The 13171-nt window shown below is 34.7% G+C and overlaps 1 protein-coding gene across 1 annotated transcript; it reads right to left on the bottom strand.

The window, feature by feature from the left end:
* Positions 1 to 9462: 9462 nt before the first annotated feature.
* On the bottom strand, positions 9463 to 12586 carry LOC115695073 (uncharacterized). The gene is made up of 3 exons (XM_061118095.1): positions 12488 to 12586; positions 11739 to 12053; positions 9463 to 11628 (listed from the first exon to the last, which is right to left on the bottom strand). The coding sequence occupies exons 1-3, from the start codon at positions 12584 to 12586 to the stop codon at positions 9463 to 9465; spliced, it is 2580 nt and encodes an 859-aa protein (XP_060974078.1).
* Between the last annotated feature and the right edge of the window lie 585 nt (positions 12587 to 13171).

Raw genomic sequence — 13171 nt, 5'->3', positions numbered from 1 at the left:
CTACTATAATTCAAGCTCTACCAGAGAAGAATTATAACTTTGTAAATTCGAAATTACTAGAAAGTTATATTACTGAAGAAAAGTCTACACTATATTATCTCAATTCCATATTTTAAAATATGAGAGATATGTCTTCTATTTATTCAGATGTACTTTAAAATAGTAAGGATTTCAGTATCCCTTGATGAGTAAAGCATATAGTAAAGGTTGTTTCATAAATGTATTTATGAACTAGTTTTCAGATGTTTGGGTGGATTCAAATATACTACACTTGATCTAAAGATCAAGACATCAGATTGACTTATTTGCACACTTTGTTTTATGTTAGTGCAAGTGGGAGTTTGTTGGGTTTTGTGCCCTAAATAAAACCCTTTACAATCTGATTAGTTATCAATATAAGAAATTTAAAGTGATTTATGTTTGCATGAATTTTACATGCTAATGGTTTAATATGTTTATTACATTTACACACAAAATCAGTTAAATTCGGATCATATGTTTATTCACAATTACAGTATCGTCAACACAGTGGAACGTGATTGTGATCATATGAATCAAAAGACTTAGTCCCTATTTCATCAGTGTTTTGGATTTACACTAATGTGATAATCAGCGATGATGTGTACTTACACTTGGAGTAAGTGTTATGTTCTTTCCAGGACATTAGTAAAGTATACTAGTTTCGAATGTATGGAGTATACATTGGACTGGACCGATATTGCCACTTAATTAAGGTATTATAAACTTACCGTTATATCTTTCCAAGTCAATATCAGTAGTTGATCTTAAGATGAAAAGAATCTAAATCCTAATATGCTTAGGCTCAACTCAGGAGTACTATTCATGTTCTTTGATTTATTAGTTAAGCCTACTTTTGGGTCAGGGTGATACGTATATTTTGGGAACATGATAGTATGATTGAGTGGGAGTGCTGAACATAAATATGGAATCTATAGCTTCTACTGCTGTATAGAAGTCAAGTGATGATTCCCTTTGAGCTTACCAAATAGAAGTAAATGGATGAGCTCTTGTTTAAGTGACTAATTCCTAGATCACTAAACATCATTTACAGGTAGCTAAGTGTTTTAAGGGGTAGAATACATTGAGGGGTGAGAACGGTAAAATTATCCCATCTCGATGTAAATCATCTATATAGAGGATCTTTGATCACAATAAGATTATAACAATGGTTAAATGAGATAGCATATCTATATCGTGGAACATATAATATGCTCTATATAAGTCTGAGAGTGCAATTCTAAGTTCTAAGAGTGGATTCAACGAAGAATTAATAAGTAGGAATTTACTTAGTAAATTCGGTTCACTTATTGGAAGCTCAGCATATAGATCCATGGTCCCCATTCTAGTTGAGACCATACTGCTTGTAAGACTCAATAATTGATTTGTGATTAATCAATTATAATTCTAAAGTTAGACTATGTGTAATTTATGAATTTTCACAGCAAGGGCGAAATTGTAAAGAAAAGAGATTCTAAGTCTGTTTATTTATTAATAGACTTTATATGTCTAATTAATAATTAAATTAAATGACAATATTATTTAATAATCTATTTTAGCTATTAAATAATTAGTTTTGGCATTTAAATGGTTAGAATTGGAAAATTGGCGTTTTTGAGAAAATAGAAATAAAATTTGTGAAAACTGCAAAACCAAGTGGGGCCCATTACACACACCATGGCCGGCCACTTATAGTTGTTTTTCAAATTGATATTTTCATTATTTTAATGCCAAATAATTCCTAACCTAAACCTAGTAGTTGCCTATAAATAGAAAGTGATGGCTCAGTCAAATCACATGCTTTCACATAATTTTCTGTCAGAAAATTTCTCTTCAAAAAAACTGACCCTTCCCTTTCTCTTCTTTGGCTGAAATCATTCTCTCTCTTTTCCTCTTCTAAAATTTTGAACCTTAGTGATAGAGTAAGTACCCACACACAACAAGTGGTAACTCAATCATAGATTGGAAGACTGTGAAGGATCACACACAAAGAGAAGGACATTCAGGCTCAGATCTTGATAATACTCTGCGGCAGAAAGGATACAAGGGTTAGAGATCTGAGTGGAAGGAGACATTAATTCCGCTGCATCAATGTAAGGATTTCTTATCTATATGTGTTTATTTTATCGCTTTAGAAAATTCATATTTAGGGTGTTAAACAACATACTTGTGAGTAGATCTAAGATTCTGGTCAAATAAATTCCAACACTAAACCTAAGTCATCAAAAGATACAACCACATTTTTTAATCTATGGCATTTGTATCTTGTTCATAGTGGTTTTGACAAGATCATTCTCTGCAAAGAGTTAATATGCCTATATCCACTGAAAGTTAGTTCATCTCATTCGTAGATGGATGTACATTCAGGGGTGGATATGAGTTTTCGTTGTATTCTTAAAATGATCACTTTAAATTTTACCTTATGCAAAGAAATTTGAAATGTTTGAAAAATTTCATGAATTTCTAGCAATGGTGAAAAACCATTAAGGTAAGTGGTTAAAGATCTTGCGAACTGATAGGGGTGGAGAAATAGTTAGTAGATATGCAGTTCAAATATCATTAAATTGATTTTTTGAATTATATCTAAACTTACATATTGATGATTAGTTACTAGTCGTTGCCTAAATCCTTCTATGGTAATACAATTTCAGAATGATGCAATGGTTGTATATTCAATGTAAATCATTACTAGATTCGTGGATGACCTAATCAAAATCTTAAGAAAAGCTAGAACTGGTAACCATGGTTTGCATGTTTGTTAGCTATTCTAAGTAATTAGGGGTGGAATATCCCATAGTGATTAGGGTAGCAAATAAAGGAGATAATTTTTTCTTGATTCCAAAAGTGTTCTATCATCTTATTCTACATATGATGATCTCATTACCTCTGTTGTCTTTACACAATCGAAGAGGTCAATACCATTTAGTTTTCTTAGACATAGTTCACGGTACTTTGTCGTAGTGGGAGAGTTTCTAGGAACTCACCTTCTTATGACTTGGAAGACACTAGTGATTAAAATCCATTGTGAGTTTAAACAAGTAATGAATTGTCAAGATAAGAAACTAAGAAGAAAAGCCAAGAGAACTATGGTTTAATCTATTCACATGGAGTAACCTAAAATTTTCTATTAGAAGGACATAAAAGGAAATTTTCGTTAATAAGTCTATTCAATGGACTTAACAAAACTTCTTGTTCCTAGTATTATAGGTTTTAGTTTATCTAAACCTATGGCTTGTGGTATACCTGGTAATTACTTACTCTTATTCAAGCAACTTACTTTAGTAAGATGCTGAAGCATTTTCTTTCCAATGGATATCTATAGAAGCTTCACAACTTTTAGACAAAGATTTTATTTATCTAAGGAAAAGTCTCAACTATCCCAGAAAGATAAAGCCATGAAAGAATTTCTTAAATCAACAGTGAGAGGTCTCAGATATGCTTTAGTATGCCTTAGACCAAACACCTGCTGGTGAGTGGGAGTAATGAGTAGGTATCAGATTAATCCAGGAGAGCAACATTGGAAGACAATCAAGTAAATCTTAAGATTAAGGAGAGGAACTATATGTTAGTCGATAAGGGTGTGTTTAAAACTCTTAGACTACACCACATCAGATTTCGAGACTTGCCTTTGTGCTAGAAAGTCTGCTGATAAGATGGTGATTACTCTAGGGGTGGAGTAGTGATTTTGGAGAAGTGTAAGAACCTATCTGAAGTCTCTAGGTCTACCAGAGAAAGACTGAATGTTAACGTTGCAGGAAAGGTACTTATTCAGTCTAAGGAAAGTTCTATACATTTGCGGCACCGTTCCAACTTGTCTTAACTGCAAGTGTTATTTTCTTGATTAACCAAAAGTAGTTGCAAAATTGTAGAATCCTGTATCCAAAGAGAGTACACATATAGAGAGGAATTTCACATTATCAAGGATTTTGTGATTAAGGAAGAGTAATGGTGGAGAAGAGGTTGTGTTTAATTCAACCTGTCAGATCCTATCACGAGGAGTTTACTACTACTACACTCGATTTATATATCAAGGTGTTGAGATTATTTGAGATGCACATTTTTGTTATATTAGTGCAAGTGGGAGTTTGTTGGGATTTGTGCCCTAAATAAAACCCATTTCAATATAATCAGATTTACTTATTAATAAAGATTAGAAATAACATTTTATGTTGCATGGTTCACATGATTTATTTCATGATTATATATATGTATAATGTATGAATTCAATTTAAGTCCAAAACATATGAATTTGTTAATGATTATAGTGTGGTCAGCACAGTGGAATATAATCTTAATTATATGTTCAAAAGTTTATTCCCTGATTTGTCAGTTCACTGGATTTAGACTGACATGATAATCAGCGATAGGTATTCTTACACCTTGGAAAAGCGTTATGTCCTTTCCAGGGCATTGGCAAAGTTTACCAGTATCGGATGTATGGAGTATACATTGAAAGGGACCTATATTGAACTTTGATTAGATATATTAAAATTTACCGTAATATCTATTCAATTCAATATCACCTGTTGATCCTAGATCAAATGATCTTATTCCTTATATGGTTAGGTTCGATCTCAATAGTACTATACATGTTCTTTGATTTGTTAGTTAAGCCTACTTTTGGGTCAGGGTGATACGTACATTTTGAAAACAGGATAGTATAATTGAGTGGGAGCGCTAACATAAATATGGAGTCTATAACTTCTATAGGAATTTAGAAGTGAAACGATGATATCCTTCGAGCTTGGCTAAACAAAGATAAATGGTGGATATCTCATTTCACTTCGCTGAAATATCATTTATACAGAGCTAAGTGTTTTAAGGATAAAATACATTGAAGGTGTAATGGTAATTTAGTGCCTATTCAATGTAGATCATCTATTAGAGGGTCATTGATCAAATTAGGATTATAACAATGGATAACTAATGACGTATCTATATCGTGGAACATATAGAGCGTTCTATATGACTGAGAGTGCAATTCCAAGTTCTAAGTGTGGATTCAATAGGGAATTAATAAGTTAGGGAATTTACTTGGTAAATTCAGTTCGACTTATTGGAAGCTCGGTTATATAGACCCATGGTCCCCATACTAGTTGCGACCATACTACTTGTAAGACTCAGTTAATTGATTTTAATTAATCAATTATAATCCTAAAAGTTAGACTATGTCTACTTTATGAATTTTCACTAAGCAAGGGCGAAATTGTAAAGAAAAGAGATTCTAGGTTTATTTATTAATTAAGATACTTTATATCTCTAAATTAATAAATATATTAAATGGAAATATTATTTAATAATTATTTTTTAAGTTATTAAATAATTAGAATTGGCATTTAAACTGTTAAATTGGAAAATTGGCATTTTTGAGAAAATGGGAATGAAAAATAACAAAATGGGAAAGTTGCAAAGTGAGGCCCAATGTCCTTAAATGGACGCCCACTATGCAAAGCCTTTTACCATTTTATTTTTCCATTATTTTAAGGCCATACAATTCCAACCTAAACCTAGAGGGCATTCTATAAATAGAAAGTGTTGGCTTTAGGAAACTCATGACTTTGCACATTGTTTCCTTCAGAAAAAGCCTAGCTGCCCCCCTCTCTCTTTTCCTCTCTAAAGTTTTCGAAATTCCTTGAGTGATAGAGTAGTGCCCACACACATCAAGTGGTACCTCAATATTCCGCTGCACCCAATGTAAGGTTTTCTTAAACTCTTATGTGTTTATTTCATTGTTTTAGAATTCATATTAGGATGTTAATCAAACATACTTGGTAGCAAATCTAGATCCTAGTAAAATATTTCCAACAGAGTCACCAAAGGGATGATAGGGGAAGGGATAATTTCTGATGAAGAGTTTGATGGGATGTCATCGGGTAACCATAGGAGATATGGTAAGGATAGAGAAGCTGGGAACCAAGTAGATAATTATATGGGAAATAAAAAGATGAAAAAGATGGAAGAGTGATTAGTTGTGCATCAACAAGAGGCGGAATGGAGAATGAGATATTGACTCTTGGGAGGCTATGAAGAGGGTGATGAGGCGGCGTTTTGTACCATCTCACTATTATTGAGACTTGTACCTCAAGTTGCAAGGTCTTCGTCAAGGTTACAAGAATGTTCATGAGTATTTCAAGGAGATGGAGATGGCTATGATTGGAGCCAATGTGGAAGAATATCAGGAGGCAATAATGGCAAGGTTTTTGAATGGATTGAATTAAGAGATTGCTAATGCAGTTGAACTACACCATTTTGTGGAATTGGAAGATTTGGTGCATATGACAATCAAAGTTGAAAGGAAACTCAATAAGGGTAGTTCGAGCTCAAAGCCAAGGCCAAGTTGACACAATCCAAATACAACACCTTGGATGTCAAACTTCCCGAAGAATGAAGACTAACCTAGTTCATCCTCTACACCCAAACCAGCCACCACAATTACAACCCCCCAAGGAACAACATCCCCTATTTCATCTCGTTCTAGTGAGATAAAGTGTTTTAAATGTCAGGGGCGATGACACATAGCTAGCCAATGTCCAAACAAGAGTGTTATGGTGATTCAAGAAAATGGCGAGGTAGATTCTGAAGATGAAGAAGAGCTTGTTGACATGCCACCATTAGAAGATGCTTCTATAGAAGATGAAGAGTATGGGCTAGAGCACGGTGACATGCTTGCACTAGTCACCAGACGAGCATTAAACTCGCAAGCAAAATAAGAGGAAGCATTTCAGCTGCTTAAACACAAGCTTAGTCAAGCTCCGGTACTAGCTTTGCCTAATTTTTCTAACACATTTGAAATTGAATGTGATGCATCTAGTATACGTATTGACACAGTTCTTATGCAGGTTGGGAAAGCCCTTGCATACTTTAGCGAAAACCTAGGTGGAGTTGGCCTTAATTGCAACACTATTTGAAGGGGAAACACAAGCTCAATAGGAGACATGCACGATGGGTTGAGTACATAGAGACATTTCCTTATGTCATTCGCTATAAAAAAAAAGGTAAGGAGAATGTGGTTGTTGATGCCCTTTCTCGCAGGTATTCCTTAATCTCTACTCTTGATGCTAAGTTACTTGGTTTTGAACACATTAAGAAACTTTATCCTCTTGACCATGATTTTGGGGAGATTTATGGTGCTTGTGAAAAATCTGGTGAGGGTAAGTTTTATAGCCATGAGGATTTCTTGTTTAGGGAGCGTAGGTTGTTGGGTTTTGTGCCCTAAATAAAACTCATTTCAATATAATCAGATTTGCTTATTAATAAAGATCAAAAATAACATTTTATGTTGCATGGTTCACATGATTTATTTCATGATTATATATATAATGTATGAATTCTATTTAAGTCCAGAACATATGAATTTGTTAATGATATAGTGTTGTCAGCACAGTGGAATATAATCTTAATTATATGTTCGAAAGTTTATTCCCTGATTTGTCAGAACACTGGATTTAGACTGACATGGTATAATCTGCGATAGGTATTCGTACACCTTGGAAAAGTGTTATGTCCTTTCCAGAACATTGGCAAAGTTTACCACTATCGGATGTATGGAGTATACATCGGAAGGGACCGATATTGAACTTTGATTAGATATATTAGAATTTACCGTAATATCTATTCAATTCAATATCACGCGTTGATCCTAGATCAAAATATCTTAATCCTGATATGATTAGGTTCAATCTCAAGAGTGTTATTCGTGTTCTTTGATTTGTTAGTTAAGCCTACCTTTGGGTCAGGGTGATACGTACATTTTGGGAACACAGTAGTGCAATTGAGTGGGAGCGCTAACATAAATATGGAATCTATAGCTTCTATCTGGTGAATAGAAAGTAAAGGATGATTTCCTTCGAGCTTAACCAAACGAAAATAAATGTTGGAGTACTCATTTCACTTAGCTGAAATATCATTTGTACAGGGTTAAGTGTTTTAAGGATAAAATACATTGTAGGGTGTTACGGTAATTTAATCCATTTATAGTGTAAATTATCTCTATAGAGGATCATCGATAAAATTAGGGTTATAACAATGGATAACTAATGACGTATCTATGTCGTGGAACATATAGAGCGTTCTATATCAGTGAGAGTGCAATTCAAAGTTCTCAGTGTGGATTCAATAAGGAATTAATAAGTTAGGGAATTTACTTGGTAAATTCGGTTCGACTTATTGGAAGCTCGGTTATATAGACCCATGGTCCCCATACTAGTTGAGACCATACTGCTTGTAAGACTCAGTTAATTGATTTTAATTAATCAATTAAAATTGTAAAGTTAGATTATGTCTACTTTATGAATTTTCACTAAGCAAGGGCAAAATTGTAAAGAAAAGAGATTCTAGGTTTATTTATTAATTAAGATACTTTATATGTCTAAATTAATAAATATATTAAATGGCAATATTATTTAATAATTATTTTTAAGTTATTAAATAATTAAAATTGACATTGGAATGGTTAAATTGGAAAATTGGCTTTTTTGAGAAAATGGGAATGAAAAATAACAAAATGGGAAAGTTGCAAAGTGAGGCCCAATTTCCTTATATGGGCCGCCCACTATGCAAGAGGTTTACCATTTTATTTTTCTATTATTTTAATGCCACACAATTCTAACCTATACCTAGAGGGCATTCTATAAATAGAAAGTGTTGGCTTCAGGAACCTCATAATTTTGAACATTGTTTCCTTTAGAGAAAAGCCAAGCCGCCCCTTCTCTCTCTTTACTTCTCTTCTAATTTCGAAATACCTTGAGTGATAGAGTAGTGCCCACACACATCAAGTGGTACCTCAATCATAGTATGTAAGACTATGGAAAATCAGCATCAAAGAAGGAGAGAAAGAGATCCAGATTCAGATCTTGATTGTGCTCTGCTACAGAAAGGAATCAAGGGCTAGAGATCTGAAAGGAAGGAGTCATTATATTCCACTACACCCAATGTAAGGTTTTCTTAAACTCTTATGTGTTTATTTCATTATTTTAGAATTCATATTAGGATGTTTTTTTTTTTTGAGTTAAAGTGTAAAGCTTTATAAACACTTTCAGCCATTACAATAGACTTGAAATCAGCAAAAACATTATACTGATTAAAAATACAATCTGACGAAAAACAAGACTCTCTAGCGAGACGATGAGCAGCCCCATTTGCAGATCGCTTAACAAATTTTAAAGACACATTATTTAAAGACGATATTAAAGTCCTACAGTCTCCAACAAGTAATCCAAATTGAGAAGGCATTAAGAATGAGCTATTAATAGCTTGAACCACAACCAGAGCATCAGTTTCAATCACTACATTGGACCATTGTTTCCTCTCTATCCAACTTAAGGCCTCCTTTATTCCAATCGTCTCAGCTATAACAGGCTTAACCACCCCAAGCCGTGATGCAGAAATAGCTTCAAGATGGAGACCATTTGTGTCACGGGCCACACACCCAAAGCTAAACTTGTTTCAATTTTGAAAAATAGCCCCATCAACATTCATCTTGACCATATGAGATACTAGTTTCCTCCACTGCTCGTCCACATTAGTAATATTGTTAATTAATAGTGCACCCATTTTCATAGATTGAGCATAAATATATTGGTCAAGCAACACTCTAGCCGATCGGACTACATCCATAGCAGAACAAATTTTTTTATTCCATAGCAGTTCATTTCGAGCAGACCAAAGTCTCCAACTAATGACTGCTGCCTCCTTCACCACAGCAGTAGACGTTGTCTTAGAGAGATCAAAGAACCAGGTATTGAAATCAACATTATCAACACCAGCAGGAACACTTGAAACACACCAGCAGGACCTTGCAAACCGGCACTCAATCAGCACATGACGAATAGTTTCCAATGCCGAGTTACAAAAAGGACAGTATAAATATACATTTACATTTTTAGTGCCAAGTTGAATTTTGGTAGGGAGGCATCCCACTAGAACACGCCACAGAAAATGTTGGGCTTCCGGGGGTATGTCCAGCTGCCACAAAAACTTAAACAAAACTTGGTCATTAACAGCAACAGCAGCACGAGTAGCCTGCTGCAACAACCAGTAGGCACTTTTCACAGTATAAAATCCACTATTGTCTTCACTCCAATGCCACTTATCAGTAATGGGATGCTCACTCAACTGGATGGATAATATGAGGTTCTTATCCCTATCGGCAAACAGATCATTAAGAACATCAATATCCCAACTTTTAGATTGTCCAGAGAACAAGCTAGAGACATTGTGATTTAATAATCCAGGATGATCAGACAAGACATAGGGATTAAGTGGATCGGGAAGCCAAGGATCTAAGAGAATGCTTACAGTAGAACCATTGCCTATTGACTTCCTTGCACCAGCTTGAACCAAACCTTGCGCTTCCAAAATGCTTTTCCAAATAAAGCTTGGGTTTTGTCCCAAGGTAGCAGTAAGAAAACTACCCGAGGGGTAATACCGAGCTTTATATATCTGTCTTACTAAAGAGTCTTCATTAGTCAAAAGCTGCCACCCTTGTTTACCAAGGAAAGCAAGATTGTAATCCCGAAGATCGCGAAAGCCCATACCGCCATCGTTCTCATGTCTACTCAAACTTTTCCAACTCATCCAACTCACTCCCTTAGACCCCGATTGTGATTGGGACTTCCACCAAAACTTAGCCATCAACCCTTCAAGGTTAGAGCAAATCTCCTTCGTTAACAAGAACACACTCATGGCATAACAAGGCAATTCCTGAGCAACAGACTTCAGTAAAACCTCCTTGCTAGCTTTCGATAAAAACCGACTCTCCCAAGTGAAGATTTTCTTCTTCATCTTCTCTTGTAAAAAACCAAGAATAGCTTTCTTGTTTTGGCCCAGAATACATGGTAATCCAAGATAGAAGCTATCATCCCCAACCTCCACCATTGCCATGAGTTGACACACACTAGATCGAGTATCAACAGAACAATTCTTGCTGAAAAAGACTGAAGACTTAGAATAATTCACCTGTTGGCCCGACGCTTGCTCATATATTTGAAGAAGGTGCATCACATGTGTAGCTTCACTCACATTCGCTTTACAGTACACATAGCTATCATCAGCAAATAGCATATGTAAAACCCGAGGAGCACTCCTAGCCACTCTACAACCAGTTAACCATCTACGTTGCTCATAAAGAGTTAAAAGCGAAGACAGACCTTCAGCACAAACCAGAAATAAGTACAGAGATATGGGGTCCCCTTGTCGTATCCCACGGCCTGGTACAATCGGTCCCATAGTCTTTCCACCATTGGTAACATTATATCTCATAGTCGTCACACAAAACATTATAAGAGCAACGAATCTCAAGTTGAACCCCATTTGAGCCAACATAGCTTCAAGAAAAGCCCAACCAACCCTATCATAAGCTTTGCTCATGTCAAGCTTAACTGCCATAAAACCATCTTTTCCCATTCTTTTCCGTTTCATTGAATGCGTAACCTCATAAGAGATCATAATATTGTCGGAAATTAAACGACCCGGCAAAAATGCACTTTGATTAGTAGAGATAACTGATGGCAAAATAAACTTCATCCTATTGGTAATTACTTTTGAAACGACCTTGTAAAGAACATTACAAAGCGATATAGGCCGAAGATCACCCATTTGCTCAGGAATTTTCTTTTTTGGAACAAGAACAATACTAGTTTCATTCAAAACAGAAGGAAACTCACTAGTAGCAAAGAAAACTTGAACCAGCCGAACCACATCATTCCATTGGGACTGGGAACCTTATCGAGATGCATTTGAAAGAAAGCTTTCTTGATTTCCATACGGGTAACTTCCTCAAGCAACAAAGCATTTTGGTCTTCAGCGACCAAATGAGGGACGCAATTAATGACAGAAGAGAAGTCAGTAGCTGAATCATGAAACAAATGCTGAAAATAATTTACCACAGTATCAGGAAGTACGGTTTCCCAGCCCACCCACTCTCCAGCAGTATTTTTCAGGCGCTGGATCACGTTTGACTGTCTTCTAGAAGTTGGTTTGGCATGAAAATATTTTGAAGTACGATCACCCTCCCGCAACCATAATTGTTTACTCCTCTGCTTCCAGAAAATCTCCCTTTGCAAGTAAAGATTATTTAGTTGAAGTTCAGCCGCTTTGTAACAAGCAATGGATAAAACATACTTGGTAGTAAATCTAGATCCTGGTAAAATATTTCCAACAACTGGCACAAGAGCCATGGTAATGATTTACTTTCATGTAATATGAATTAAAACGATGTTTTATATGTTTTTTGTTCATTTGGATGGTTTCATGTTGGTTTATGTGCTTATGTGATGAATGTATGTGTTGTACGAAATTTTTCTATGAAAAATATTTTTTCTATTTTTGAAAATATTTTATTTGGATTCCTTTTGAAAAATTAAGTAATTTTGTTTTTTACGGAACTTGATTCCGATAAAAATTAAAAAAGTTATGATTTTTGGAAAAATCAAATTTCGGGTGTCCATGGGTGCCTTAATCGCACGCACACCAGGCCTTGGACCAGTAGCCCATCAGCGCGCGTTCCCTTGTCTGCACGCCGGTGCATCCCCCCACGATGACCCCGCGACCGCCGAGGTTCCTCGCCCATGCCTCCTCTATCCGCGCGCATAAGGGCTGCAAGCAGCCCCTCCTGGGCTACAGATGCAGCCTACTGGGCTACCAACCCAAAATTTGGGATTTTTGGGGTTTTTTCCCCAAAAATCCAATTTTGATGGGATTTTTTCCAAAAATTCAATTTTTCCATTTTGAAATATTTCCAATTTGAAATATTTCCAATTTTAAAATATTTTCAATTTTGAATTTTTCCAATTTTAAATATTTCCTATTTGGAATATTTCCAATTTTAAATATTTCCTATTATGGTCAGATTTAAAAAATTGTTAACTTCTTTAATATTTATAAATTATTTAATTATAAGATTAGATATTTTGATATTTAACATATTTTAAATTAAAAGATAAATTTGTCTTTTTATTTAAAATATTATATTAAAATTATCTTATATGACAAATTAAATAATCAATAAATTTGAAATTACAATAGATATTTTTATAGATACACTTACTAGAATATTTTCAAATTCAAAATTTGTTATTTTGTTAAATATTTAATTATTTATAAATTATAAGTTTAAAAATGATATTTTTTCTATATATATCATTTTTTCCCTTAT

Source organism: Cannabis sativa, chromosome 6, assembly GCF_029168945.1.
Source record: "Cannabis sativa cultivar Pink pepper isolate KNU-18-1 chromosome 6, ASM2916894v1, whole genome shotgun sequence".
Classification (NCBI taxonomy): domain Eukaryota; kingdom Viridiplantae; phylum Streptophyta; class Magnoliopsida; order Rosales; family Cannabaceae; genus Cannabis; species Cannabis sativa.
The sequence above is the reverse complement of the archived record's forward strand: the minus strand, read 5'-3'. Positions and strand labels throughout refer to the sequence as shown.